The following is a 27,585-nucleotide window of genomic DNA, read 5'->3' as shown; positions in this document are numbered from 1 at the left end:
GCCCGCGAGCCACAGCTGCTGAGCCCGCGTGCCGCAACTACTGAAGCCCGCGTGCCTAGAGCCCGTGCCCTGCAACAAGAGAAGCCACCGCTCACTGCAACTAGAGAAAGCCCGCGCGTAGCTACGAAGGCCCAAGGCAGCCAAAACGGTAAAAATAAAAAAAAATTACCTTCCCGATGATGCTGCCAACTTCCTGTGGGAAAAGAAGCACAGGAAGATGACGTCTTAGAGCAGAAGGTGCAAAACCCTGTGACGGGCGCCGCGAGGCCGGCCGCCTTCCGCGTCATGAGTGGGGAAGGGAGGCTGGGCGGCCAGGAGGGGGCGGGCAGGAGGCTGCCCTGCCTCGGACTGACAGACAGACAGAGAAGGAGAGTGGCCAGCTGCTTTCCATAGGAACATGTCAACGGGTGTCACCTGTGCCCCTAAGGCCTCAAGGAAACCCTGCAAGAAATGGATGAAAGACAAAATCTCCCCCAATGATTTTGTGATGTATCAAAATGTAGTGTCGCTATTGCTATTTGACTTTTTTTTAAAAAGGGAGAACATTGAAAGACCCTTGAGCACACCGCCGTGGCTCTAAAGCCTGGGGCCCGCAACGGTTCAGACGCGCTCCCGGCCAGGACTGCCCGTCGCCGCACCTCCCTGCCTGGGACAGACCCACAAGGCTCCGCCGTGGCACCTCGGGGAGGCGGGGCCGGCCTGCTTCTAGCTGCAGAGAGCAGCTTCCACAGTCAAACTCATCTTCCCTATTACAGCGAAGCCCTCAGCGATCACAGCGTCCTGGGGAAACGCCTCAGTTCTGCGAGGCCACGAGGGCGCGTGTGCAGCAGGGGCTGTGGCAGCAAAGGGCAGCTGGGCACGGGGTGGTGGCCTCTCCGGCAGTCAGGGTGCCTCGCCTCCCGGGGGCGGGGTTTGGTACTTGCTGTGGCAGCAGCTGCCGGAGGTGGGGCCGTGCGTCTGACCTCAGACTGTCCTCCGCGGGACACACCCAGCTCCTGACAACCTTGACCAAGTGCCACCCACCCTGGAGCGGGAAAGACGGTCAGCGCCCCTCCATCACGGAGAGGAGGCTCTCGATGTGAGCACCAGCTTCCGGAAATCTAGGGAGAGCAGTGCCCCAGGCACTATGCCAGCCTCTGCCGTCCCCTGGGTTTCTCATGGTACAAATACCAGACAGAGGAGCCAGGACGAACCCTCTGCTCGTGGACTGGAATAGGGGGTGTGAACTCAGGGAGCCCGATTTAGAGATAAATATGGAAATAAATAGTGTGCAAATGTGCGCAGACCATAGGCGTGTATGATTCCACACACACCCACGCCCACACACACAAGCGCACGCGTCCGTGCACACGCACAAACACATATTCCCTAGCTCTGTCTGGGGCCCGCGGTAGCCCAGACGCCGTGAGCACCCCATGTGCCCACCTCTGGGCTCTAACGCCATCCCACCATCCTCCACGCAAGAGAGCTGGGTTCTCTGGAGAAACGGCTGATTCCAGGACCAGCGGGAAAGGAAGGGCGAGCAACGGCGGTGTGCAGACAGGAGGTGCAGTCGGAACGGCGGGTCCCCCACGGGACACGGGCCGGCTCGGTGGGCGGCCGCGGCCAAGTCAGGGACAACGTGAGCCTCAAAATCAACAGTGACGGTGCGGGGACAGTGCGGGGACAGCATGGGGGGTGATGCGAGCAAAACAGCGAACCCTGCGTCCAGGAAGCCGTGAAGGAAGCAGGGATGGCACACAGGACGTTCGCGCAGCACCTGAGGACCCGCCGGCAGAGACGCCCTGAAGACTGTGGAAGAGGAGCTGGGGAGATGCCCAGCAGGTGCCCCCCACCGAGTGACACCCTGAAATCTGGACTACCTGACAGGGACGCTTCTGTGACACTCCTGCCAACGGTGAGGAAACCTCAGAGAAAGCGAAAGCGAGGGACATCCTTTCCACAGAAGAACTGGGTGGGAACTGTGCTTTCAAAGCGCAAGGCAAAGGAAGCGTGTGGGGAGCGCCTGTCCGAAGGGCAGCCCTGGGATGGCCGGCGCGCTTGAGGGGGCCTCGCCACCTGGCCGGCGCGTGCGCCTCAGCGGTAGCGTCCTGGAGGAGGACGCCCTCGCGTGTAGAGAGCACACACTAGGGCACAGGGGATGGGGCAGCAGGCGGGCAGCTCAGTCTCCAAAGGTTCTGGGAGAAACGTAATCTGGACGGCGCTGCAGCTGCTTTGTAAGTCGGAGATTGCTTAGAATTTAAAAAGCCCAATGTGAAAGGAAGGCCCCCGCGGCGGGCGTGCTTCCCCTCCCCTCTCCCGCCCCGTACCTTTCCATGCATCAGCAGGCGGATGGTCAGCGTCACGTTCAGGCCACCTTCTGAGACCTTGGACTCCATCTTTCTTCCAAAATGTAGCTGGGGGTGGTGGCTCAAGGTGCTGAGGGTGCCGTGAGGAAGGACAGATGGGGCCCAGATGGTGTCACCTGGCAAGGGAAGGCACACGTCAGGTGACCGGGCCCGCACGACCGGGCCCGGGCGGGCAGGTGGGTCGGTGGGCTGCCGCCTTCAGCATCGCTGCTGCGGAAAGGCAGAGGCTTCCTGGGCGCCAGTCAGCACGAGGCAGGGCTGGTCCCGGGACTCACGGTGTGGCACCTGTGGGGGCCTGGGGTACATGGCGGGGGGATGGGCCTCAGGGCAAGCCCGCCAGCGAGTGACCTGGCCTCACTGCTGACTAACGCGTGGTCCTGGGCCTCAGTGTCACCTCTGTGATGAGGGACACCGGACCAGCTCCCTCAGCTGCTGGAGGGGAAAAGGGGTGACCAGCAAGCCTGGGGACCCCCGTGTGTCTGGGGCGTGTCTGCTCTGCTGTCACCTTGGATCCGCCCATTTCCCACACATTCGTGCCAGAGTCCTCCCCTTTTTAATCTCCTTAAAAAGCCAGGAGATTACAGATCTGTGTTCCCTTTATGTCTAGAGTCAAGATTCCTTGGTCATCCTCATTCTAAAGTGGATTCAGTCTCTATTAACTAAACTGCCAAATAGCGGAGTGTCCCGCTTTATAAAGTTTTCAGAAAATGCTTTACATCCCATATCACGGGTCCGCTTATTGTATAATTTCTGCAGTGTATCGGTTCAGCGCTTCGCCCTACCAGGCAACGTTTAGGCTCTGTTTTAAGATTTACAGGCAAGGAATGGCCACGGCAGCGGACCTGAAGGACGGTTGGAGAGCGAGGTGCGCGTGCGGGTGACTCAGCCTGACTGCGCGGAGGACAGAGCCAAGAGGCCCCGCCCAAGGTCTGCGCAGGGTCCAGGTCCGAGTTCAAACGATAGGAGCGGCACCACACAGGCACGGCTCCCCGCCACGCAGACACCCTGCAGCAGCCCTGCAAAGCCCTTCCTAAGCTCAGGGTGCGCGCCAAGGCTAAGGTGCCTGCGCCGATGAACCGGACGGCGGGGGGTCCAGGCGGGGGACGCCGCGCCTCCTTTTTAATTAGAAACATCTCCTCCAGGCTCTGGGGCCATCTGTTATGTAAATGTCTCCAGCCCACGCTGGAGAAAGTGGGTCAGCGAGCGCCAGGGGAGCTCCAGGCTGCAGGCTGTCAGCCGCCATCAGTCACACGGGCCAGTGAGCGCCGGCCTGCTTCACGCGGCCACGAGTGGGCATCCCAGGCCTCCGTGGACCCTGGGCGCAGAGGCAGCCCCGGGGGCTGTTCAGGTCAACCGGACTCAGTACCCCCGACCCTGAAGAACCCACCCCGAGATGGCAGGCGAGGGGCGCCGGGAAGGTGGGGGCATCCTCTGGCCGTCCCGCCAGGACCCGGGACACCTCCCATCAGAGGCCACCCCAAGTGTGCTGGGCCTGCTTCCCACCTCTGCGGCTGCCAGGGATGCTCTGCAGGAAGCAGCAGCTGCACTCCTGTGGGTACAGCCGTCCACACCAAGCCGGGCGGCCAGTTCACCAGAAGGAACCTCTTCCTGTGACCCACTCCTCCCCACACCTGGTGTCCAGAAAGCGGCAGATCCCTCTCGCCAGCGAGGACCCCTCCTTCTGTCCTCCTCATGCTGGGGATTGAATGTATTTTACTCCACTTGATGAGAGGAAGAGGAGAAGCAGACATGGTCCCCCGATGGGGCCTGGCAGGGGGCCCCCCTTCTCGCCTCCCCCCGCAACCCCCGGAAGCCCGTCTAGACCGTGGTTCAAATGCCCCTCTGTGCTGACACCATCCTCAGACGCGCCTGAGCCTAGATCTCACCCTGCACCCCACTCCCTGGGCGCCCTGATTTCTGACGGCCGCCCCCAGTCCACACGCGCGGAGATGGGCTGTCACCTCTGTGTTCTGCTTAGGCCCAAGACCTGGCACGATGACCCCTTCTCCGACCCACCCCATTTGTTACCAAATCCTGACACACGGGGGCAGGGTCCGCAACTTATTCCTCTTTTCTAGTGTCATGAGGAAGAAGCTGGTGGCATGGATTTAAAACCTTACTTTTGGCCTAATACAATCTTTAGTTCTAGAAATTTCTCTCTACATGTGGCTTTCGTTGCATCCCATAAATTTTTATATTTGTGCTGTTTGTCCACTCATTTCAAAAGACTTAATTTCCCTTTTGATTTCTTTTTTGATTCATGGGATATTTTGAAGTGTGTTATCGCGTTTTCAAATATTTGGAGATTTTCTAGATAGCTTTCTTCTGTTGATTTCAAATTTAATTCCATTACAGTTAGACAGCGTATTTTGTAATACTTGAGATATTTTAAATTGATTGAGAATGGCTTGTGGACCAGAACGTGGTCCATCTTGTGTGACTGGGTGGGATGTTCTACAGATGTCAGTAGAGCAAGATGGCTGGGCACGCTTTTCTGTCCGCTTATCCCAATATTGACTAGGGATGTTGACGTCTGACTGTGATGGTGGATTTGTCTGTTTCTCCTGCAGTTCTATCTTTTTTTGCTTCATGTATTTTAAGCTCCATCGTTAGCATCGTAACATCTAGCATTGTTATGTTCTGTGGATGAACTGACCCCTGTACCATTATGCAAGATCCTTCTTTATCTCTGGTAATATTCTTGACTCTGAAATTTACTTTGACATTAATACAGACACCCGACCTTACTACTGATTAGTGTTAGCATGGTGTCTTTTCTTCCATCTCTTATTTTTAATTTATTTGTGTCTTTATATTCAGAGTGGGTTTCTTAGGCAACATATAGTTGCCTACAAGAAACTTTTTAATCTTTTTCGACAATCTGCCTTTTAATTGGGGGTGTTAGGACTATGCACAGTGATTGTTGATATGGTTGAGTTTAGGTCTATCACTCCACTATTTGTTTTCTGCTTTCACCATCTGTTCTTCGTTCCCCCGTGTCTATGTTTCCTCTGCCACATTTTGGATTAATTGCATACACTTTGTGATTCCACCTTGTCTCCTTCGTTCACTTACTAGTCTCCACTCTGGGTTTTGTCACCCAGGCGGTGGCTTCAGGGCTTAGGCACAGACCTCTGAGCTGACTCAGCCCGTGAGCTGCGGCCTCGCCGCCTGACGGGTGCAGGACAACCTGACAGCCGGGTGTTCTCCTTTCTCCTCTCGGCCTTTGCCCTGTTACTGCCACACATTTTAGTTCCACCTATGTTATGAATCCTACAGTACTTTATTTTTTAAAATTTAAACAGTCAATTCTCTTTTAAAGGGATTTGGATAATAACAAAAGTGCCTTTCATGCTCAACCATGTAGCTCTGCTATCATTTTTCTTCTACCGTAAGAATGTCCCTTAATACTTGTGTGGGGCAGGTCTGCTGGTGACGAGTTCTCTCAGCTGTGGGTGTGGCTGGACAGTCACCTTCTTTTGAAGCCTGTCTCACCTGGTGCAGAATTCCACGTGGGCCGTGCCGCCCTTCCCTCCTCACCGCACTGTGTCCGGAGGGTTCTACGGCAGTCTCCCCTTTGTCCTCTGAACGTAACCTCCTTTCCTCTAGCATATTTAAAGGTGTTTCTCTTAATCACTGGTTCTGAGCAATTATGTTATCATTCTGTGCCTTGTGTTTTGGCTCCTGGGGCTTCATTGAACTTCTTGGATCTGCAGTCTTAGAATTTTCATCAAATTCGGAAAATTGCAGCCACTGTTTTCTCGAGTATATATTCTGCGCCCGCCCCCACGCAGGGAGGGCCTCCACCTGCAGGCATGTCAGGCTCTGCCCTCTGTCCCCGTGTCTCACTCCGTGAGGTGCCATTTCTCCTCTGACTCACCGGATGGGCCGCTCCGCTGTTGACCATGCAGTGCGCTTGGCATCTCGGACGCGTCACTGTCACCCCCAGAAGCCCGGCCCGCGTCCTTTTCTGTGTCATCCACGTCTCCACTGAACACGCTCGACCTTCCTCTTGCTTCCTGAACACAGGCTGTACAGTCAAAACGATGACATCAGTGTCCGTGTCCCCTGGTTGTATAACTGTCGTCGTTTCTGGGTCGAGGGCCAGGCGGCGGAATGCAGCCCTGACACCGTGTGACAGTGACGAGAGCGCTCCCCGTGTGGGTCACAGAGTGAGCGCCGGCGGCGCCTGGCACTTCCGGGGGCACCACAGCCAACACCCACCAGCCAAGGGTGCAGGAGGAGACCCAGGCGCTGCCTCAGACGAACCTGAAGGCCCGGCCCGTCTCTGAGCCGCACGGCTCTTCCCGATTCCGCGGGCGGGATCCTGCACGGGGCCAGGGTGCCCTCCTCGGTTCAGTCTCATCCATAAGGAAATCATCCAAATCCGACCACCTGCTTCCAGCGCACGGGAGACACAAATCCATTTCGACCGCTTTGCTCGGCTCCTCGGCTGGAGGACATGAGTCACTCGTCCCGCTGACGCAAAGCCTGGGGCTAGAGTTAAGGGAAGGGTGGCCGCAGGGACAAGGCCCGGGATGGGAACCCGCAGCCCACGTCTCACGTTTGCTCTGATCTCTCCTGTGCAGAAAGCCTGCAGGCGCCCTGCCACAAATCCCAGTATCCCCGGCCGATGTCGCCCAGCACCGGGAAGGGACACTCAGTCCACGTCTGTGGCGTCCCGAGGAAGGACTCCGGCTGCCCTGGTGTGGGTCCTGCACTGAGGTCCCCGGGGGACCAGGGCTGGGAGCTGGCCTCAACGCCCAGGCAGGGCGGAAGCAGCCACGTGCTACACCCACGTGTAAGAGAGCCCCCTGGTTTTCAAGGGCATCTGCCCCAGGATGCCAGGCTGGGGAGATCTGGGGGGATGGAGGCAGGTTTTGTGACACTGCAATCCCCTGTGTCTGTATAAAACCTCGTGTCCTTCCCTCAAGGACGTTGGGGCCACAGATGGGTGTACACTCAGAGCCGAGGGGCACGTCCAGCAACACGTGTCTGCGGCCATTTCCAAGTCCTGCCGCTTGCACTTTGGTGGGGAGACTAAGATCCAGGCGAGCGGCGGGGAGAGCGGCGCTGCGATGCCCTTGGGAGGGAAAACGGGCTGATGTGACACTAGGGGGAGCAGCCGGGGGCTCACATTTGCTGCACGGCTGGTCCAGCCTGCGGAGTCCGCCTGCAGAAAAGACCAGCCGGAGTCTGGAGGAGCCCCGCTGAGCCCGGCCGACAGTCCCCCCCGCCCCACTCAGATCTGGGCAGGATGGGGTGGAGGGCAGAATCCTGACGATTTCTCAACATACCCCAGGCTCGGGTGAGTGGACTCTTCTCCAGTCAAAGGAAACACACACAGAGGGCGTGGCGTCTGTGCAGCCGTCACTGGCAGTCGCGGGGAGTGCTCGCATCTGACGAGTATGCTCCCCTCCCGCTTCGCTGGCCCCGCAGCGCCTCTGAGCCGTCCGGCCTGCACTCTGCTGCCCCCTACCAGCCACCACCTCTCGGTGTCCAAAGAGGAAGCAGGAGAGAGAGGTACATTCAGGAAGCAAACGTAAGGGCTATTTGACATGCGAACTTTATACTCATCACGTGTACAGATTCTGTTCACGTGTGTAAAATACACTCATTTACTTTTCACTTAAAACTCCTGGTGGATTTAAGAAGTCAACATCAATGGGTGGCTCTGGGTAAACTGCTGAAGCTGCATTTAGGAAGATGGCAGGCGGGTGAAGTTACCTGTGATGCCAAATGCCTGGTCACTGCGGAGGACGATCCTGCTGCTGAGCAGCCATCCCCAACGGGAAGAGACTCCTGAGAATGCCTCCGATGGCCCCTCCAGGGACACCTGCCTGGTGAAGCCACACGGCCCCCCCCGCCCCCCCCACTGTGGCACAGCCCTGCTGGATAGGGCACAGGAGACGGGGTGTCAAAGACCAGTACCAGAGCCAGTGCTGGCTGCTCCCGCCCCTGTTCTCTCCTACACGAACACGTAAATGCAAGACGCAGGTTGAAATTTGCCTCGTAGGTAATTGGTAATAAATAAATTTGTTAATTCAACAAATATTTCCTGGGCAATTCCTAAGCTCCAGGCACTGTGCTGTCCTACAAAGAGAAGTAAACAGGGCACCTTCCTGAGGGAGGGACGGGCCTGTCAAGAAATCCTTATGGTGACACAGGAGCCAGAGGAACGGGAGGAGCTCTGGGCCCATGTGGGAGACACCCCTACCCAATGTGGAGCCCTCTGGGTGTCAGTCACAGGCCAGGATGAGTCCTCAGGCAGCAGCACTTGGGGGCTGTGAGTGCTCCTGGGGGGAGCTCTGAGAAGGACTGTGCCCCAACTCCCAGAACTGCCCATAGGGCAGTGGCTACACAGTTCATCCCATCCCAGGAAGGTGGGGTACCTGCAAGATTCAAGTCTGGGAAAGGAGACGCTGATGCACCTGGTATCCCAGGGCTTAGATGGTGGCCTAGGGCTCACCTGGCCGTCTTACAGTGACAGAGCATGGAGGCCTTGGCACTGAAGTCGAGGTGTGTGTGTGCCACCCCTCAGGGCCCGATTCAGGAGACCCAGGTGGTCCTAGAAGCCGCATTTAAGGTTCTCCAGACTCCTTTTGAGCAAGGCCATGTTTGGGAGCCAGTGATCATAATCCCCACCCCAACTCTTCCCCAACTCCATCTGTTAGGAATTCTGGGAGGCTGCCAGTAATAGGAACCAACCAACCACATAACCCGGGGCCTGCTTTTCTCCTTTTGTGAAAGAAATCAGGAGGAGGCAGTGAGTTGGGGGCAGGGCAGACGTGGGAGGTAACGGTGAGGAAGTGAAGGCAATGCCTCCTTTCACAAGCACAACGCCTACGTTATATGTATATAATGTAATATCTGGGCAACACTGAAAAATTGCACAAAGGGGATACTCAAAAACACCGTCAATAAGTCAAAATGGAATTATTAAAAAAAATGTTGAGTAACCCACAGGAAGGCAGGAAATAAGGAAACAGAGAAACAAAACATAGGGAGAACAAACAGAAAACAAAAAATGAAACAGCAAACTTAAGCCCTAACATCTCAATAGTTACATTAAATGTAAATAGTCTAAATTTACCAATTAAAAAAACAGAATGGCAGAGTGGATTAAGAAAAATGACTCAACCATATGCTGTCGATAAGAAACTCATTCACTTCAAATAGAAAGATGTAAGCGGACTGAAAATAAACTCATCGGGAAAGAAGCGTCACACAACCACTAATCAAAAGAAAGCAGGAGTGGCTATATTACTATCAGATAATATTGACTTCAGAGCAATGAAAATCATCAAAGACGGAGAGAGGCATTATATAAAGATGAGTCAACCCATGAAGAAGCAATAGCAAGCAATCCTAAAAGTGTATGACTCAAACACTAGAACAGTAAAATATGTGAAGACTGACAGAACTGAAAGGAAAAATACAGAAATCCACAATTACAGCTGAAGATTTCAACACCGTCTCAACAGCTGAAAGAACAGCTAGGCAGAAAATCAGCAGGGATATAGAACTCACACCACCATCAATCAACTAACTGGACCTAGTCAACAGTTATAGCACATCTGGCACCAGCAGAACACACACAGAATATATACCAATGCAGAACATATCCTTGGCCATAAAACAAACCTCAACAAATTTAAAAGACTCAAAATCATATGGTGTGTTCTCAGATCACAAAAGAATCAAACTCTAGAAATCAATAACAGAAAAATCTCCACGCACGTGGAAACTAAAACAACACCCATTTAAATAATCCTTGGGTCAAAGAGACAATCTCGAGGGTTATAAAAATATGTTGACCTGAATGTCTAATGTATACCTGAATAAAAGTACATACCCGAATAAAAATACAACATATCAAAAATTGTAAAACACAACTAAAGCACTGCCTAGAGGGAAATTTATAGCACAAAATACATATATCAGAAAAGAGAAAAAGTCTCAAACCAATAATCTAAGCTCTCATTTGAGGAATCTAGAAAAAGAACAGAATAAATTCAAGCAAACAGAAGGAAGGAAATAAGACAGAAATAATTAAAATTGGAAACAGAAAAACCAGAGAAAATCAATAAAATAAAGAGCTGATTCTTTGAAAAGGTCAATAAAATTGACAGACTTCTAGCACGACTGACAAAGAAAGAAGACAAAACATCATTATAAGGAATGAATCAGGAGCTATTGCTAAGAACCTTGCATACATCAAAGGGATAATAAAGGAACACTAAGAACAACTCTACACAAATAAATTGACTTAGATAAACTGACCTACTCTTTGAAAAAGACAAACCACCACAACTCATCCAATATGAAACTGATAATTTGAATAGCCCTACATAACTGTTAAGGAAATTGGGTTCATAATCTTAAAACTCCCCCGCAAAAATTCTCCAGATCCAGATGGTTTCACTAGAGGATTCTACCAACAGTTTTAAGAAGAATTAATACCAGTTCTACATAATCTCTTTCAGAAAACGGAAGAGAAATAGTTTCCAATTCATTTGATGAAGCTAGTATTAGCCTGATACAAAAATCAGCACAAAAGATGGTACCAAAGACAGTACAAAAGGAGAAAACTGCCCTCAAGAATATTGGCACAAAAATCCTTTAAAAACATTAGCAAATAGAATTCATCAGTATGTAATAAGAATTATACACTATGCCCATTCTTCCAGTGACGCAAGCCTGGTGCAGTATTTAAAAATCAACTTGTGTAATCAATCATATTGACAGACCTAAAGAAGATATCACTTGATTATATTGTGCAGAAAGGCACTTGACAAAATTCAACACCCACTCGTGATAAAAACTCTCAGGAAAAAACACAGGAATAGAAGGGAACTTCCTCAACTCGATACAGAGCGTGTACAAAAAGACCTTCGTCCAACATCACACTTAGGGTTAAATCCTTTCCCCTTAGAACAAGGCACAACATCTCTCCTTTCACGGCCATCACTCACACAGTCGGGGGAGTTCAGTCAGTTCAAAAAGGCAGGAAAGGTAATAAGAGGAAAAGATAAAATTGTCCCTATTTGCAGATGGCATGAACTACTTAGGTGTAAATCTAACAAAACGTGTAGGACTTATATGCCGAGAACTACCAAATGCTGAAAGAAATTAAAGATCTAAATAAATGGAGAGACAGAACACAGATTGCAAGACTCAATCATACTGAAGATGTCAGTTCTCTCCAAGTTGACATACAGCTTTAACATAATTCCTATTAAAATTCCAGCAAGAATTTCAGAGATACAGACAAGATCATTGTAAAATCTATACGGAAAGGCAAAGGAACTAGAATAGCTAAAACAATTCTGACAAAGGAAAATAAAGTAGAAGGAACTGGTCTCCCCAATTTCAAGACTTATTATACAGCTGCTGTAATCACGGCTGTGGTGTTGGTGGAGAAGATCAATGGAGCAGATACAGAATCCAGAAACAGACCCACACAAACATGCCCAACTGATTTTTGACAAAGATCTAAAAGCAGTACAACGGAGGAAAGACAGCTTTTTTCAACACATGGTGCTGGAGCACCTGGACATCCGTAGGCAAAAATGGACTTTTTGAACTAAACTTTATACCTTATATAAAAATTAACTCAAAAAGGATCACAGACTTAAATGTAAAACGTAAAACAACGAAACTTTCAGAAAAGAAAAGGAAAAATCCTAAGGGTCCATGGTAAGGCAGAATTCTTAGACCTGACACTAAAAGCGTGATATACAAAAGGGAAAACTGATAAATTAGATGTGTCAAAACTAAAGACCTGTGCTTTGCCAAAAAACATATTAAGAGGATGAAAAGACAAGCCAAGACGGGGAGAGAATATTTGCAAACCACACACCCAACACAGAACTAGTTTAAAGCATATATAATGATCAAACTCAACAGTAAAAACGAAACGATCCAATGAGAAAACGGGCAAAAGACATGGACATTTCACCAAAGAGGACAGACAGGTGGCGAACAAGCACATGAGAAGATAGATGTTCAGTATCATCAGGGAAATGCAAATTAACACCATGGGAGGGGCCATCGCTCACTTGTCACAACGGCCAAAATAAACAGCAGTGGCCACACCAAGCCCGGAGAGGATGCGGAGCCGCGGGCAGGCCCCTCGGATGCTGCGGGGATGTGGCCTGCTCACCTGGGAGATGGTTTGGCAGCTTCTTAAAAAACTCAACACGCAACGACCATTCGACCTGGTGGTTGCACCCCTGGGCGTTTATTACAGAGCAATAAAAATGTATGCCCTCACAGAAGGCTGTGATTTTATTTGTAATTGCCAAAAACGAGAAGCAGCACCTTCATCCAGTGGTTGGTTAGCCAGTCACGGTGCATCCCCGCCAGGGGCAGCGCGACAGGGACGGCCCACGCGGAACCTACTCCGCCACAAAGCGGAACAAACTGCTGATGCCCTCAGCAACGGGAGGAACCTCGGAGAATTAGGCTGAGGGAAAAAAGCCAGTCCCCAAAGGTCACACACTGTATGAGTCCACTTACGCGACATTCTCGAAATGACAAAATTACAGAAATGAACAGATCACTGCCTGCCTCGGTCTCTGCTCTGCTGTCCTCCACCCAGCCTCGCTGGCCTCCCTTCCTGCGACAGACTGAGCTCCAGCCAGCCCGGGGTCTGGGGCCTTCTGCCGAGGGCACTCCCTGCCAGGCCTCCACCTGCACCCCCAACCGCTAGCGCCCCCTCTCTCCCGTGCCCCGTACCACCACAGCCCCGGCCTGCGGGCAGAGGACGCGTTTATCTCCTCCATTCAACACGGAACCGGCAGTTCCCAGCACCATTCCCGGGCCACAGTGGGCGGAAGCCCATTCAGTACCTACTTAAAGACGGGCTGAACACGTGCAGTGGACACCGAACCCAGCTCCATTGCTAGGGCCTCACAGGCTATTCTGGAATCAGAATTTAGCGATTTCTAAACTCAGGTACTCATGGAACGTCCAAGATGATATTTCCATTTCTCCCCACATCCACTCTCGTTCATTCACTTGGTCACCAGTGAGGGTCTGCTGTGTGTTGGGATGGGAGGGGCTCCCTGGGGACACACACAGCCAAGGGCAGGACGAGGCCCAGCTTCCAGGCAGAGCCGGGACACAGGGGCCTCCTCCCTCATGGCCAGCTGGGGACCCTTCCAGGCTGCATGACCTTACCCTCCTCCCTCCCAGGCTCAGGCTGGTTTGCAAACCCACCAGTTCCCAGGAGAGGGCAGAGGAAACACTCACGAAGGAACATGTCTTGTGAGGCCAACAAAAGGATGCAGAAAAGTACCAGGAAGCAGCGCGAACCGCAGCCAACCAAGCTGCCCCTCTCTTCCACATTCTCTCTTCATCTGAGTTGGTCCAATTTGAAAAGTGAGTTTGTTTTCACTTTCATTGGTTTCTGGTCTTGTTTTATTATTTCCTCCCTTCTGCTTGCCTTTTCTTTTCTTTTAGTTTCTTAAGGTAAAAGCTTGGGTAATTGTTTGCGGACGTTTTCTCCTGTTAGCATTTCATGCCATAGGTTTCTCTAGAGGCACTGACTTCCTCGATTCCTACCAATTTAGAGATGTGCGTTTATTATATATATTATATATTTCCCAATATTCCAAAATATTTCCTAAATTCCTTTGATACAGCACATTGACCACATTATTTAGAGGTGCGTGTTTTGATTTTCAAGTATTTTGAAAATTTTAAGTTACCTTTGGTTACTGATTTCTAGTTCAGTTTCACTCTGGTCAGAATATATACTTTTTGTGATTTCAACTGTTTTAAGTTCGTTAGGCTTTTGTTTTTTTTTACGCAGAGCATGGTCCACCTTGGGAACACCCTGTGTGCCACGAACATGTCCCTCCTGCGGACGCCAGGTGTGGCGTCCTGTAAGGCCACTTGTCCCGTCAGTCACTGAAAGCGCAGCTGAATCTCCAACTACAATCGTGAATTTATCCTCCTCTCCGTTCTATCAGGTTCTGTTTCGTGTGTTTTGAGGTTCTGTTAGGTGACGTATGTACATTTGGGGCGGGTGTGTCTTCCTGGAGAATTGACACACAATGTCCTTCTTACCGCAGTCGCCGTCTCGTCCGGAAGCCTACTTCTTCTGATATTAGTGTAGTCACTCCAGCCTGGTTTTGATCGGTGTTCACATGACATATCTTTTTCTGTCAACCTGCCAAGAGCATTATATTTCATGTTGGTGTCTTGCTGGCTGCACACAGATTGATCTTGCTTTTTTTCCCACTCTGACCATCTCTTACTTTTAACTGATCTGTTCACACAATTTACTTTTTATATTTCAGATTTAATAACTGTCAACTCTAACGTCTGTGTATTATACATGTGTGTTGTATAACTATGAAATAATTTTAGATTCATGAGTAGCTGCAAAAATAATACAGAGTTTCTGTGTACCCTTCAGCCAGCTTCCATTTGACATAACTGCAGTGCATTAGCAAAACCAGGAAGGGACACTGGTCAAACACTATTACCTAAGTGGCCCCAGCTTGTACACGCCCTTCTTTTGGTGTATGGGTCTATGAAATTTTATCACGGGTGTAGACTTCCCTAACCACGCACACAAGTGGGACCACCATGCAGAGTTCTGTAGGTGGTCCCTTCATAGCCGCTTACTCTCCTAGGCAAGTCCTGATCTGTTCTATGTCACTACGATTGTATCATTTCAAGAACTTCATATAAATCCAAACAAATGCACCCAGCATAATACTGCTCTTGAGGTCTAGAACCCAAGTTTCTGTACCTGGCAGAAGTCTGCTCATCTTGGTGGGTGGGGGGCATGGCTGCACCACGACTTGTGCATGCAGTTACCCCATGAAGGACATCTGGGTTGGTTTCGGCTCTGGTGAATTACAAAGAAAGCAGCTGGCAACAACAGGGTGCACGTTTTTGTGTGATCACAAGATTGCATTTTTCTGTGATAAATACCCAGGACTGTGATTTTTTTTTTAACTTTTTATTTTATATTGGAGTATAGCCGATTAACAATGTTGTGATAGTTTCAGGTGCACAGCAAAGCACGACTGGGATTATTGAATCATATGTTAAGTATACCTTTAACTTCTTAAGAAACTGGCAAATTATCTGCGGGAGCAGCTGTGCTGTTTTCCACCCCTCCAACCGCCCCCCCACCCCACGCCCCTGCCCAGGGCAAGACAGACCCAGCACTCTGTTCCCGTCAGCACTTGGGGGGTGTCAGTGTTTTACTTCAGCCATTTTTATAGACGGTGGTGACGTCTGCTTCCGACTGAATCTGCTTTCTCCTAACAGCGAATGGTGCTGAACATCCATCCAGGTGCGTATTTCCCACCTCTTCGGCCTGTTTGGAGAAGTGTGTGCTCAGGTCTTTTGTCCATCTTCTAACCGGACTGTCTTGTTTTCTTTCCATGGAGGTTAAAGGGCTTGGCCTTTATGCTGTGGACACAGCCTTTTGCTGGATATGTGATTTACAACGATTGTCTCTGAGGCTCTGGTTTGTCTTTTCATATCTTAACAGGATCTTTCATGAAGCAAATGCTTCTAATTGTGAGGAAGTACAAGTTCTCAATTTTATCTTCAATGACTTTTGTTTAAATTTTTTATCTTTTATGAGCGAGCCTTCTTTTCCTATATTTTCTCCTAAATAGGTTATAATTTTAGATTTTACATTTGGATATTTGATCCATTTTGAGTTAATTTTATGTAAGGTGTGAAGTTCAAGTCAAGGGGTTTTTTGTTTGTTTGTTTTGTTTTATGCATTAGCCAATTGTTTCAACACCACATTTTGAAAAGACTTCCCTTTCTGTATTAAATTGCTTTATTACCTTTGTCAAAACTCAGTTGTCCATGTGTGTGGGTGTACTCTTGACTCTATCCTGTTTGATTATGTAAGTGCCTATCCATCCACCAATACCACAATGTCTGGATTACTGCAGCATTACGGTGACATAAAATTACTCCAACTTCAATCTTTTAAAAAATGCTCTTGGTTTAACTAGTTCCTCTGTGTTTTCACATAAATTTAAAGATCATCTTGTTTGCATCTACAAACAGTCCTGCTGGGACTCTGACAGGAGCTGCAGTAAACCTGCAGACCCACTTGGAAGCACTGGCACCGTTACGTTGAGTGTCCTGGCTGTGCACATGGAGGTCTCTTATTTAGATCTTTGATTTCTCTCATCAGTATTTTCTAGTTTTCAGCACACAAATTCTGTGCATATTTTGTTACACATATAGCAAGTATGTAACTTTTTGGAGTTCCTGTAAATGGTGTGTTTTGAATTCTGGTTTCTGATTGTTCATTGACGGTATATAGAACAATATTGACTTCTGTATGTAGACCTTGCTTTCTTAACAACTTGCTAATTATTACTAGCTCCAGGAGTTTTTTTGGTAGCCTTAATGGGATTTTCGAGGTAGACAATCGTGTTTTTTTACAAATAGAAACGGTTTACTTCTTCCTTTCCGATCTGTATGCCTTTTCTTTTATTTACTTGTCATACTGAACTAGCTAGAACTGTGTCCTCTGTTCAGCAGGAGTGGTGAGAGCAGACATCCTTGTCTTGTTAATGATTTTAGGGGGAAAGCAGTAGGTTTTCACCATTAACTATGATGTGAGTTGGTAGGTGTCACTTACTCCATTGCTCCAGAACCAAAACCTCATTTGATCTTTTATATTGATTCAATTGGCAAAATCTATTTATAACCAGTACTACTTAGTGAAATTCTGATAAAGGAAATTTTCCAATCGTTCTTTTTTAAAGGAATATTCAAATCAAAAGAATTCTAGTACAATAACTGCTGCCCTAATAAGACGTAGCTATAACGTGCAGCCACCCGCACACGGCACGCAGGCTTGCACTTACGCAAATGCACTCTGTCCTAACACGGGAGGGCCGGCCCCAGCCCTGTCTTACACATGAGTCCCACGAAACCGAGCGACCACAAGTTGGCTCCAGAACTCGTGCTCCTGACCAGCAGACAGGTGAACTCGCCAAACATACACCAATCAAACAAACTGACAGCATTTGTTTCAGATGTGAAGAAGGGAGACCCACGTTTGAAGTGGCACGTGACGCCCGAGCCCCGAGGCACTCTTCTGGGGGGAGGGCCGGTAGACTCGGACATTAAAGCAGAAGCCGTTTTACAGCAGTCACGCTGCCTACAGGTGCAGCACGCGTCAGCGCGAGGTCTCTCGCCCAGAGACGGGAGCTGGAGGAGTCCCGCCAGCCAAGTGCCATCTGAGGCCTGCACGGCTGCAGCGAGCGCACGGCGGCTCTGCCCCGTCAGCTGGGCTTTGTCCAACTACACCCAGGGCCTCAGCTGTGCCGGGGAGAGACCGTGGAGGGGCCCTGGCGGGGGAGGGCCCACACACTTGATTTATCCTGTTTAACAGCTCACTGCCCCATCAGGCTGCAGGAGGCCAGGACTGCACAAACCCACAGAGCTTCTTGGCTGCTTTTGTCTCCTGGAGGACTCACAGTGTGGAGCTTGTCCTTGAGGCCGGGGAGGAGGGGAGATTTCTGCAGGAAAATGCTCTTGCCGGTCTCAGGTAACGTTAGAAAGACGTTGGGGCCGACACAACCTGACTTCAGGGAGCACCGCACGCAGCCTGCCGGCTCCTCACTCAAGCGTCCGGACAGACAAACGTGCCAGGCTGGGAGGCTGGCTGCCTGCTCACCTCCCTCCCTGCTCCAGCGGCCGGGGAGCACGGGTCTTTCCTCTTGCTGGGAAGGTGTGGGCTTCACCCAGGGATACTCCTGTCCTACATCTGGGGAGATGCCCAGGGTCTAGGGTGTCACCTACATCAGAGTGTATGGCTTGCAAACGTTCCGATTATTTCAAACACCCCATTTCAAGATTAATAACACCTCTGTTGCGGAGATGGCGGGACTCCCTTGGACCCGACTCTGGTCCTGCGGCGAGGCCTGGGTGTGGACTTGACCCTCCCGAGGCCGTGGCTCCCGGAGCCCGACTTTTCTGTGCGCCGGCCACTGCACACAGCAGGTGCTCAGCCTGTCTGCACACCGTTTGCCTTCCCCGGACCCTCTGGCCACAGTGGGAGGCTGACCACTGCAGGGACCGTCCATCTAACACTCGGTTCCTAGCAGGGCCTGTGCTGGGGATGCAGGACCAAGCGAGGAGCAGCCCTCACCCTCCAGGGGCTCAGTGCGGTGGACAAACAAGCCGCAGGCTGGTCCGCTGGCCGTCCAAAAGGCTGAGTCCGCGTTCGGTCCCTCCCTCGCCCCTCGGCCGTGTGTGCTCCAAGTAGGTCAGAGAGCCGAAAGCGCCTCTTCTGGAGAGGAGAGGACAGTCGCTCACGGCCTCCAGGCCAATGGGGTGTGAAGGTCCAGAGGCTGGGGAATGGTCCCCACGGGGAGTGTGGGCGGCCTCCCCGCTGCCGTCGCCCTGGACGGGGGATGGGACATCCGGACGGGGCGCCAAGTGCAGGCGAGCCGCGCGTCAGGAGAAGTCGGAGACAAGGGCAGGAGCGCACGGAGCCCGCCCCTTGGGCCTGCAGACTTGTGCTCTGCAGGCGTCGGTCCAAGAACAGCTTGAGTTTTCTGAAGTTGCGTGACTCGGCCCAGTGCAGCGGACTGGAGGCCGGCGGGAGGGAAACAGCAGGGATGGAGCCGTGCTCATCCACCCCACCGTCCCGCGACGTGTCCCTGCACGTGTGTGTGGTGGGCGTCCGCCCAGGACATCAGGATGAGCGGGGTGCCCAGCGCAGCACGGAGGGTAGAGGCGGGTGCAGCCCAGGCAGAGCCCCCGGGAGCCTCCAAGGCGGAGGCACAGCCACAGTCCTGCGGGCAGCAGGCCCCTCACTGGGGAACCGGTCCTGCCGCAGGCCAGCAGTTCCAGCCTCTGATCAGCTAGGAACTCTGAGTCCCATATTAACAAACAGAATCGGCAATGCTGGAGGATTACTAATCACGATACCTCAGTGAGGGTTACACCTGGAAGAGAGAGGTAATTTAATACCGGGAATTCTGTCAACATGATTAATAAATAATTAAATAATCATACAAACAATAACAATACCTAAAGCTGATACAACGTTTACCGTGTGCCAGGCATAGCCCTCCCTGTAGCCCTGCCAGGAAGTGCCCCTCCATTTCACAGACCGGATGCGGTGCAGGGGGCTGGGGGCAGGCAGGGGGCTGGGGCAGGAGGCCAGAACGAGCCGGGGCCTCAAGCTGGGAAGCGCAGAACTGGGCCCCAGCCCCGAGGCACGTGCTGGGAGGCACTGAACATACCGCACAGCCTCCCTGGCAACACAGGACAGGAGAAGCGCCTTGAGTACGGTCAAGACCATCTGCCCCAAAAAAGCAAAGCACTGGTTTCAAGCCTGTGCCCCGGGCACCATTTTTTACTGGGGAAAAGGGGGACACAGAGCTCTTATTTCCAGCCTCTATCACAACAAAGGGACATAGATGGTAATTTATACCAAGAAAAATGCGGGAATCAGGGAATAATTTTAGATAAACATAACAAAAGAAAGGGTGTTGCCCTGTTAGCCTGAAAAGCAAAAGAGGCCAAGATTAGTTGAGCTCGTGAGATTTTTTTTTTTTTTTTTTTTTTTTTTGCGGGAGGGGGGCCTCTCACCGGCGTGGCCTCTCCCGTTGCGGAGCACAGGCTCCGGACGCGCAGGCTCAGCGGCCGTGGCTCACGGGCCCAGCCGCTCCGCGGCACGTGGGATCCTCCCGGACCGGGGCACGAACCCGCGTCCCCTGCATCGGCAGGCGGACTCTCAACCACTGCGCCACCAGGGAAGCCCTCGTGAGATTTTGAAGGAGAAATAAAACCCAACCAGTTATGAGGAAAAAGGCTGGTTGGGGGCACTCTGGTCAGGGTTCCCTCCCGGAGCTCATCTCGGATTTGAGGTGGCGTCCATCACAAGGCAAGAACAGAGCAGGGCCCCACTGCCCGACAGGAACAGACTCCTTCACTTAGTAACCGGGGGCCCAAAGAGCGCCCTCGACCCCTCCCAGGGCCACTCCCTGGGCGGCAGGCAGGCCGGCCGGCCAGTCCAGGACTTGCCTGAAAAATGTCCTCAGAGAAACGCACCCAGAGCCATCCCTCCTCTCCAGGCTCCAAGGAGGGGGGCCTGTCCTGGGAAACCCACCTGCCACCAGTTCACACCAGGAGGTCAGCCTCCCCGCCACACAGGGTCCCTCAGGGCAGCACCACCCCCATCCTCAGGACCCCGCCAGGACCCCGGAGAGCAGGCGGGGAAGGATGCTGAGGGCAGGAGGCCCGAGGCCAGAGCGGGGGTGGGGTGGCAGGAACCAGAAACGTGAGGACTCAGCCCTCCCAGGAGCTGGGCCCTTTTCTGGGTGCTGTCTCCCCAGGGCTGCCCAGGTGAGGGTGCCCCAGGTGCCAGTGGGGTTCCCCTGTCGAGAGGGCGGCTTCTCTTCCCTAAAGAGACCCAGGGTCACCTCGGCCTCCGGATGAGAGCAGCACCGGGGGCAGCGGGGCCAGGATCGCCAGTGGGAGGCCCCCCTCCTGCAGCAGACGCTCCTGATGGACTTAATCCCCCGAGCGCAACCCTCTGAGGGCCCGTGAGTCCCGCAAGCCCTGCACGGTTCCCTCCCGGCGAGGCCTGGCGTGTTCTCTGAGCTGTGCTGGGCGTGCACAGGCAGGCGTGGGCACGGAGGGGCTCCCCATTTCCACCTCCCAGGCACCAAGGCGGATCTGTAAAGCCAAGCACACACGCGGCGCAGGTAACCCGCGCAGCGCCCGAGCGGGCTCTAGCTCCCGACCTTGGCCGGGAAGAAGTGGGTCCCACGAGCGTCGCAAGACAAGGACTGGGGGCAGCAGGGCCTGGGCTGAACAGGACAGAGGGCTCGACGGAGCTGCCGGAGTCGACCCCCGCCCAGCACGAGGGTCCCGACAGGGCGCGGCCCGCGAAGCCGGTGGGCACTGTCTCCCGTCCCGGCACCCCTCGCCCGTTTCCTCAGCACCGGCGCCGGGTCCTTGCTGACTGGGGGCTGCGCCTGGGGGACGGGGACAGTGGCGATGCTCTGGGCCCGGGCGGTCAGCTCGCCGTGCTTCTGGAGGCCAGGCCAGGTGGCTGTCCCGGAGGCAGACTGCGGACACAGCCGGGGGACAGGACTCTGCCTCTTCCCCGCCTGCCCAGCCCGGTCTGAGGCAGGGAGCTCTGGAGCCGAGGGTGTCACCAGCTGACACCGGCTGTCCGGCCACCCATGGGCCCCCAGATGCCACTCCAGAGGCTCTGTGGCAATTTAAACCTCAGAAAGTCAGAAAAACAAGTTTCTCAGTCACCCAGACGAGCTGCTTCAAAAAGATCTGATTATGGTAACAGTGGGATCCTTTTTAAAACGAGCAAAAAGAACAGAATAAAAAGGCAAAACAAAGGGCAGCAGAACGGTCCCTGCTGACGTGTGAGTGTGACAGGGTGGGCCGTGCGCACGGGCGGACCCCTCTCAACTGGGACACAGGATCCCGGGGGCCGGGAAGCAACTGCCTCAGAGGAGACTGAACCCCACCCTGCGGGGGTCGCTGTCGTTGGGCCCTGTTCTGAGCATTTCCTAGGGACACACGTGACCTTTTGCATAAATATCACAGCACGTGTGCGTCTCAGCTTGACTTTAAAAGCAGTATGATTTAGAGGCCGTAAAACGCGCAGAGCTTAAATCACAGCTGGATTTCACACCCACACTTGCCGGGAGGTGTGACCACCAACTCACGGCAAGGAACAACTCCGCAGCACGGCTCAGCCCCAGCTGGAGAGCTTGCTTTGCGGGGGCGGCCCCCTCCCACCAAGGTCCCCGGGGTGGTCTGCGCTCTGAGCGAGGCAGGTCGGTGCTCTGTCGTTCCTCCCCTCCCGGGTGGGACTTCAGGGCGCAAACATGGTCACGCGAGACTGACCCTTCTGTCGGCGGGCATCGGCCTCCCGTTTGGGGCGAGGCCCTCGGTGCCTCCCGGGCCGAGCGCCTGCGGGGCGCCCGCCCCGGGAAAGGCCGTGCCGAGTTGCCGCACATCCTGTCGGGGTCCTCCAGCACATCGTCTCGGTGCAGAGGCATCTGTGCTCCATGTGAGGTCGAGTTCTGACTTGGTGTTCAGCTTTTTTTAATAGATGCTGACGGACCCAACACCATTTACTGAACAGTCTTTCTGTTCTACCACTTTTATTAGAGCAAACAAAACAGACCCACCTCCCTCCAGACCGGTGTCCTCCACCGACATCCATCACCGGCTTCCTTCCTCCTGCCCGGCGGTGTGCTTTTATACAGGTTTCTTTCCCTCTGCTTTCTTGCCTTCTTCTGGATTGTTCTTAACGATACCCGCCCACCCGAGTTCTGACTTGGTGTTCAGCTTTTTTTAATAGATGCTGACGGACCCAACACCATTTACTGAACAGTCTTTCTGTTCTACCACTTTTATTAGAGCAAACAAAACAGACCCACCTCCCTCCAGACCGGTGTCCTCCACCGACATCCATCACCGGCTTCCTTCCTCCTGCCCGGCGGTGTGCTTTTATACAGGTTTCTTTCCCTCTGCTTTCTTGCCTTCTTCTGGATTGTTCTTAACGATACCCCGCTTGGGGAGTGAGCCCAGCCTCGGCCCTGGCCCGCCGGTCCCCGAGTCCCCGGAGCCGCGACCGCCCAGGAGCAGGCCCAGGGCCGTGCCCCCCGTCCTCCTGCTGCCGGCCGCCGCCTGGGGCTCGGCCTGGGCAGCAGGGGCGGCCGCGTCTCCTCTGGTTTCCGTGCTGCGGGCAAGACTGTTGGCAGTGGGGTCTCCGTGCGGGAAGGGCACACAGGGAACAGACCCCGTGTCACCTCAGGACAGGTCACGCGCGGCTCGGCCGTGGCCTTCCCCGTGCCCAGCCAGCCGCGGGCACCAGCAGCGCCCACCGCCGTCTGCCCGTTGGCTCCTGCGCGGCGCCGCCCGCGGCTCACGCCCTCACGGGCACCGGCGTCCCCAGGAAGGTTCTGTGGATCACAGAACCAGGCTCGGCCCAGAGCTCCTGACTCAGGCGGTCGGCTGGGGGTAGACGAGACTGCCTCTCCAGAAGGTTCTCAGGTGGTGGCGGGGGTTAGGACCCTCTCAGAGAAGCACTGACGGTGCCCGTCCCCTAGAGCGGCACGGGCATGCCTCGGAGAAGGAGCCGGGCCCTTCCCGGGGGACCGCCTGGGGCATCGGCTCCACCCCGACGGGCTGCCCGTCCTCAGACCCCGACCTCTGAAGCCCCCCCTCGGCCAGAGCCAAGACGGCTCTTCAAAGGCTCCAGCCCCGGGTGCACACGGGACCCCAAACCTTCCTGAGGCTGCTGGGCCCGGCGACGTGCCTTTCACAGCGGTGGGTTTCCGCGCCTCCTTCCGCAGAGCGGGGGCCTCGCAGAGACAGTGGGGCACTGGCGGGGTGGCCCGGGGGGCGCGTGCAGAAGGCGGCCCAGCTCCTCCCGCAGTCCTTTTGGTCCCCAGATGAGGCCAGACCGAAAGCCAAGAATGTCCGTCAGAGACCAGCCCAGGCCAACGTGAAGCACAAGGACGAGCTGCTGGCCGTCAGCAGCCTGCGAGGGGTGCGGTGGACAGAGACTGGCCCTCTGCTTAGGGCACCTTCCTCTGAGCTTGTGTTGTTTCTGGAAAAACAATCTTCTGTTCCGCTGGTAAAAAAGGGCAAGTCAGTGCTCCTAACAGTGGCCGGGGTGCAGGTTTACTTCCAGGTCTTGTTCCTCCCCAGAGCCAATTATGGGGCGTAATTTACACGAACGCACATGAACCTGCTACCCACACAATGACCGAGCCCCATCCTCCCAGCCTTGAGGACGTAGGTCAGGTGGAACGGGAAAAGGAGACAATGTGAAAACTGCATTGAAATACAGAGCACTTTCCCAGGCACAAAGGAAGCGTTTAGAATCATAAATACAAGAAAGATAGAAATTTCCTGCCCTATCTTAAGGAAAGACTAGGAAAATTTCCCTTTCTTCAAGATTGCAAAATGGATAAAGAGCCCTTTAGATATAGTTCATGAGACTCTTTCAAAGGCTACAGTTGGAAGGAACTGGGTATCACCCTAAATGCCTAATATTTCTACACGAGAAAATCTTATTTTGTACCAAGGGTGCAACTGTTCTTTTTACATCGCAGATGTTGGGGAAGTAATCATCTACAGCGTCCACATTCACTTCTATGGACTCGGCTATAGACCTATGTTTCCTGGAAAGCCAGTTAAGATACACATTTTAAGTATTTTACTTCTGAAAAGAAAAACCCTTTTCTCCACTAGAAACACTCAAATCAAATACCATACAACTTTGGTTTCTAGCAAACCACTCTGGAAACATTTTTTTCCGCAGGAAATCCTAACAAGAGCATGTCGTTTGTCTAAATACGGCACCAGCGGCCAGCCCACTACACGGATATCGCAAACATTTTATATTCTACTCATTACATGCAAAATCTGTTCATCAGACACCCTGAACTAATGGAATACTTCGATTCACTTACAGGACAGGTAGAAAACATTTTTTTGTTATTTATAAGCTACAAAACTCACGCTAGTTTTACGAACACTTCTAAAGTACTGTACCTTTCCCTGCTTCCTCACAGAGGCGCCGTGCTCACTGGCCTCCCAGGGACAACAGGAGGGTGTTATTTCTCATCTAGCATCAAGCTCCAAAAGTGCGTGGGCTCCACACGCTGCAACACACACGCATCGACCTTACTCTAACATGTGCGTTTCACGCCACTGGATGCCAGCGGCTCACCTGGTCGCCGCAGGGGTGGACATTCCCCAACAAAGGTGCTGGTCCCAAGGAGGGAGCGGAGCCCTGGGCCCCGGGGATGACCAGCCTCTCTGAGGGGAGGGTCATATCCCCACACCGGCCCCAGGAGCACAAACAGCTGGAAAATGACCTGTTTGTTTGCTACGTAATAGCTCACTAACACTGGAGTGTCAACAGTTACCCTGATCCTTAAAGAGGAGCCGTGTTGTCAGACCAGGGGAACGTCTGGAACTCTCGGCGAGGACCCCACGCTCCCGCTCCGTCAGCACCGGGCACAGCCCAGCTGGATGGCCCTGGACACCCGCTGTCTGGGCTCCGCGTGGCCTCGGCCGGGCCCGCAGCCCCTTACCTCAGAACAAAGCCACTCTGTGCGGTCGGGCAGGGCCGGATGGATGTGGCTCTCAGACAGATGGTCACTCTCCCCGTTTAGAGAAGATAAAAATGCTAAAGGAGAAAAATTAGAGTGCGGTTTTGTTCTAAACCAGAGGAGGCTACAGATCCCATTGGCCTCAGGTTGGAGACCTCGTGACATGGGACCAGGCACATGTGACCTACTTTCCGCCCGGCTCCCCTCGTTCTGTTGGAGGGGTGCGCCTGGCGGATGCGCTGTCATTTTAATGACGCCTTCCCCCAACAGGGGCCACCGCACAGACCGCTGTGCCTGCGGGACATCGGCCACAACAGCTCGGGCCTGGAAAAGGAGGGGGGCAGAGACCTCGGGCCCATGTCAATCGAAACACAGCCCTGCAGAGCCGAGCCACTGCCGCCCCTGTCAGCTGTCTGCGCGCTCGGGGGCTGGGTCCTCACCAGGACGAGGCGTCTGAAAGGGCACCACCCGCAAACCCTCTCCTTCCCCCAGTTTTCTCTTCCTCGTGATCTAGGGCTTCTAGGTGCTGCCTTGGAAGCCAGCTGTGCGCAGGAGCTTAGACAGCACTGAGCGCTGGGCGTCCTGAGAGGACTGAGCCCGACGGCAGGGCTCTGGTCTGGGCAGCGAGACGGAAGGACCAACCCAGACCCATGAGAGGACATGGAGGACGCAGCTGGTCCCCTGGTCAGAGCGGGCACTGCCACCAAGCAGGAGGAGGTCGCCCTGTGACTGTGCTATCACCTCCACCTCTCGCCGTCTCACACGAAATCAGACGCAGATCAATGGGAAAAGCCAAACACCTACCAGGTAGTGGGGAAACTCTGGCGCAGAGAGGACTCGCTGTCCGGGAGGACAAGCCTGGCTTTGCTGGGGGTGATGCCGAGCTCCTTCTGGGAGAGCCCGCAGAGCACGGGGCACCTTGTGACGCCAACCGGGGTGGCACCTGCCAAATCAGCCTGACTGTTCGTTACGGGAAAAAATGGAAAATGCATATAATGCAAAAGCCCTGTGACCTCATCCCCCAGAAAGACCACCAGTGAGAATGGGGTGTTTTGAGGTCGACCTCGTCAGACTTTTTCCAGTAGGTGTGTGTCATTATACTTTTTAACAAAAATAGGCCCAAACCACCCAAGTTTGTCCTGTTTTCCTCACCTGACATTATATACAAAATATTTTTGTATGTCACTATATTTAAATCTACACAGTAGCGATCAAATTCCCCACGGTATGCCATTTTATGCATAAGATTTTATGCATTTAATTTTACGCATTTTCATGCATAAGGATATAGTCAACTGCAAGGACTGTACATTCTGGGTTTTTGAACTGTGATATTAAACAGTGTTTTAACAATACTCTTCGGGTGGACCTCTCTCTGTCCGTCTTTTATCGCCTCAGAATATTTCTTTACAGCAGGGCAAAGGACACACGTGCTTGAGGCTCTGGACAGGGCGACAAACCGGCCCGGCCAGCGGCAGCCCCGCGCAGGGGCCCTTCCTGCGCTCCTGCCCGCGCTGGGCGGCCTGTCATCGGTGCCCACGGGGCCCGGCGCCCTGGGCGTGCCGGCGTCAGTGGCTGGGCAGGGGAGGAGGAGGCCAGGAGCCCTGCCATATGTCCTGCGCTGCCAGCTCGTCCAGCCCCGCAACAGCTCTGTTAGGGACAGAAAAGGCAGCCCTGTCACTCGGGCTCGCTCACGGTCATAGGGCGCAGGCCGCGGAGGGCCCCCTGTCGGCCACTGGGAGGGTACTGGGAGGACTGGGCACTGGCCTTTGGGTCTGGTGGGGGCAGGAGTGGTACAAGGAGAGCGAGTGGCCACGCGAGGCCACCAGGGTAGGGGGGTGGTCACGGCAGGTGGACGAGCCGCCAAGGCTCCCGCCTGATTCTGCGCGGGGGCAGGTGGCTGGGGGAGGAGGAGCTGAGTCCTTGAAGAAGTGACAAGGAAAGGGACAGCGAGCAGAGGGGCATGAAGGACCAGAGTCACGGGCCGAAGAGAAGGAGCTGAGGGCGCGGGGACCACAGAGGAGGCCAGAAGGTGCAGCCTGGACGTCGCGGGGGACCGGGGATGGTGGCATCCAGGGTGTCTGGGGCTGACAAGCCCACAACCGGCTGAACGCGGC

General features: G+C 53.5%; 1 protein-coding gene across 22 annotated transcripts in view; it reads right to left on the bottom strand.

The window, feature by feature from the left end:
• PCBP3 (poly(rC) binding protein 3) overlaps positions 1 to 27,585 on the bottom strand; it is a 206,488-nt gene that overhangs the window by 25,434 nt on the left and 153,469 nt on the right. For 8 of the 22 annotated variants that reach the window (XM_028492737.2, XM_028492740.2, XM_055086473.1 and 5 more), the window contains 2 exons: positions 2,310 to 2,464; positions 170 to 193 (listed from right to left, as the gene is read on the bottom strand). In XM_028492737.2, the coding sequence (XP_028348538.1) occupies positions 170 to 193; positions 2,310 to 2,464 (179 nt within the window). Of the gene's footprint in view, positions 1 to 169; positions 194 to 2,309; positions 2,465 to 6,228; positions 6,379 to 6,617; positions 6,663 to 7,645; positions 7,703 to 14,423; positions 14,527 to 22,528; positions 22,629 to 25,450; positions 25,546 to 26,272; positions 26,429 to 27,585 lie in introns of those variants that run through there. The other 14 variants (XM_055086471.1, XM_028492734.2, XM_055086474.1 and 11 more) reach the window with 8 other exon arrangements.

The sequence above is a fragment of the Physeter macrocephalus genome, chromosome 8 (assembly GCF_002837175.3).
Source record: "Physeter macrocephalus isolate SW-GA chromosome 8, ASM283717v5, whole genome shotgun sequence".
NCBI classification, from domain to species: Eukaryota; Metazoa; Chordata; class Mammalia; order Artiodactyla; family Physeteridae; genus Physeter; species Physeter macrocephalus.
Note: the sequence above shows the minus strand (reverse complement) of the source record. Positions and strands in the feature narration are given on the sequence as shown.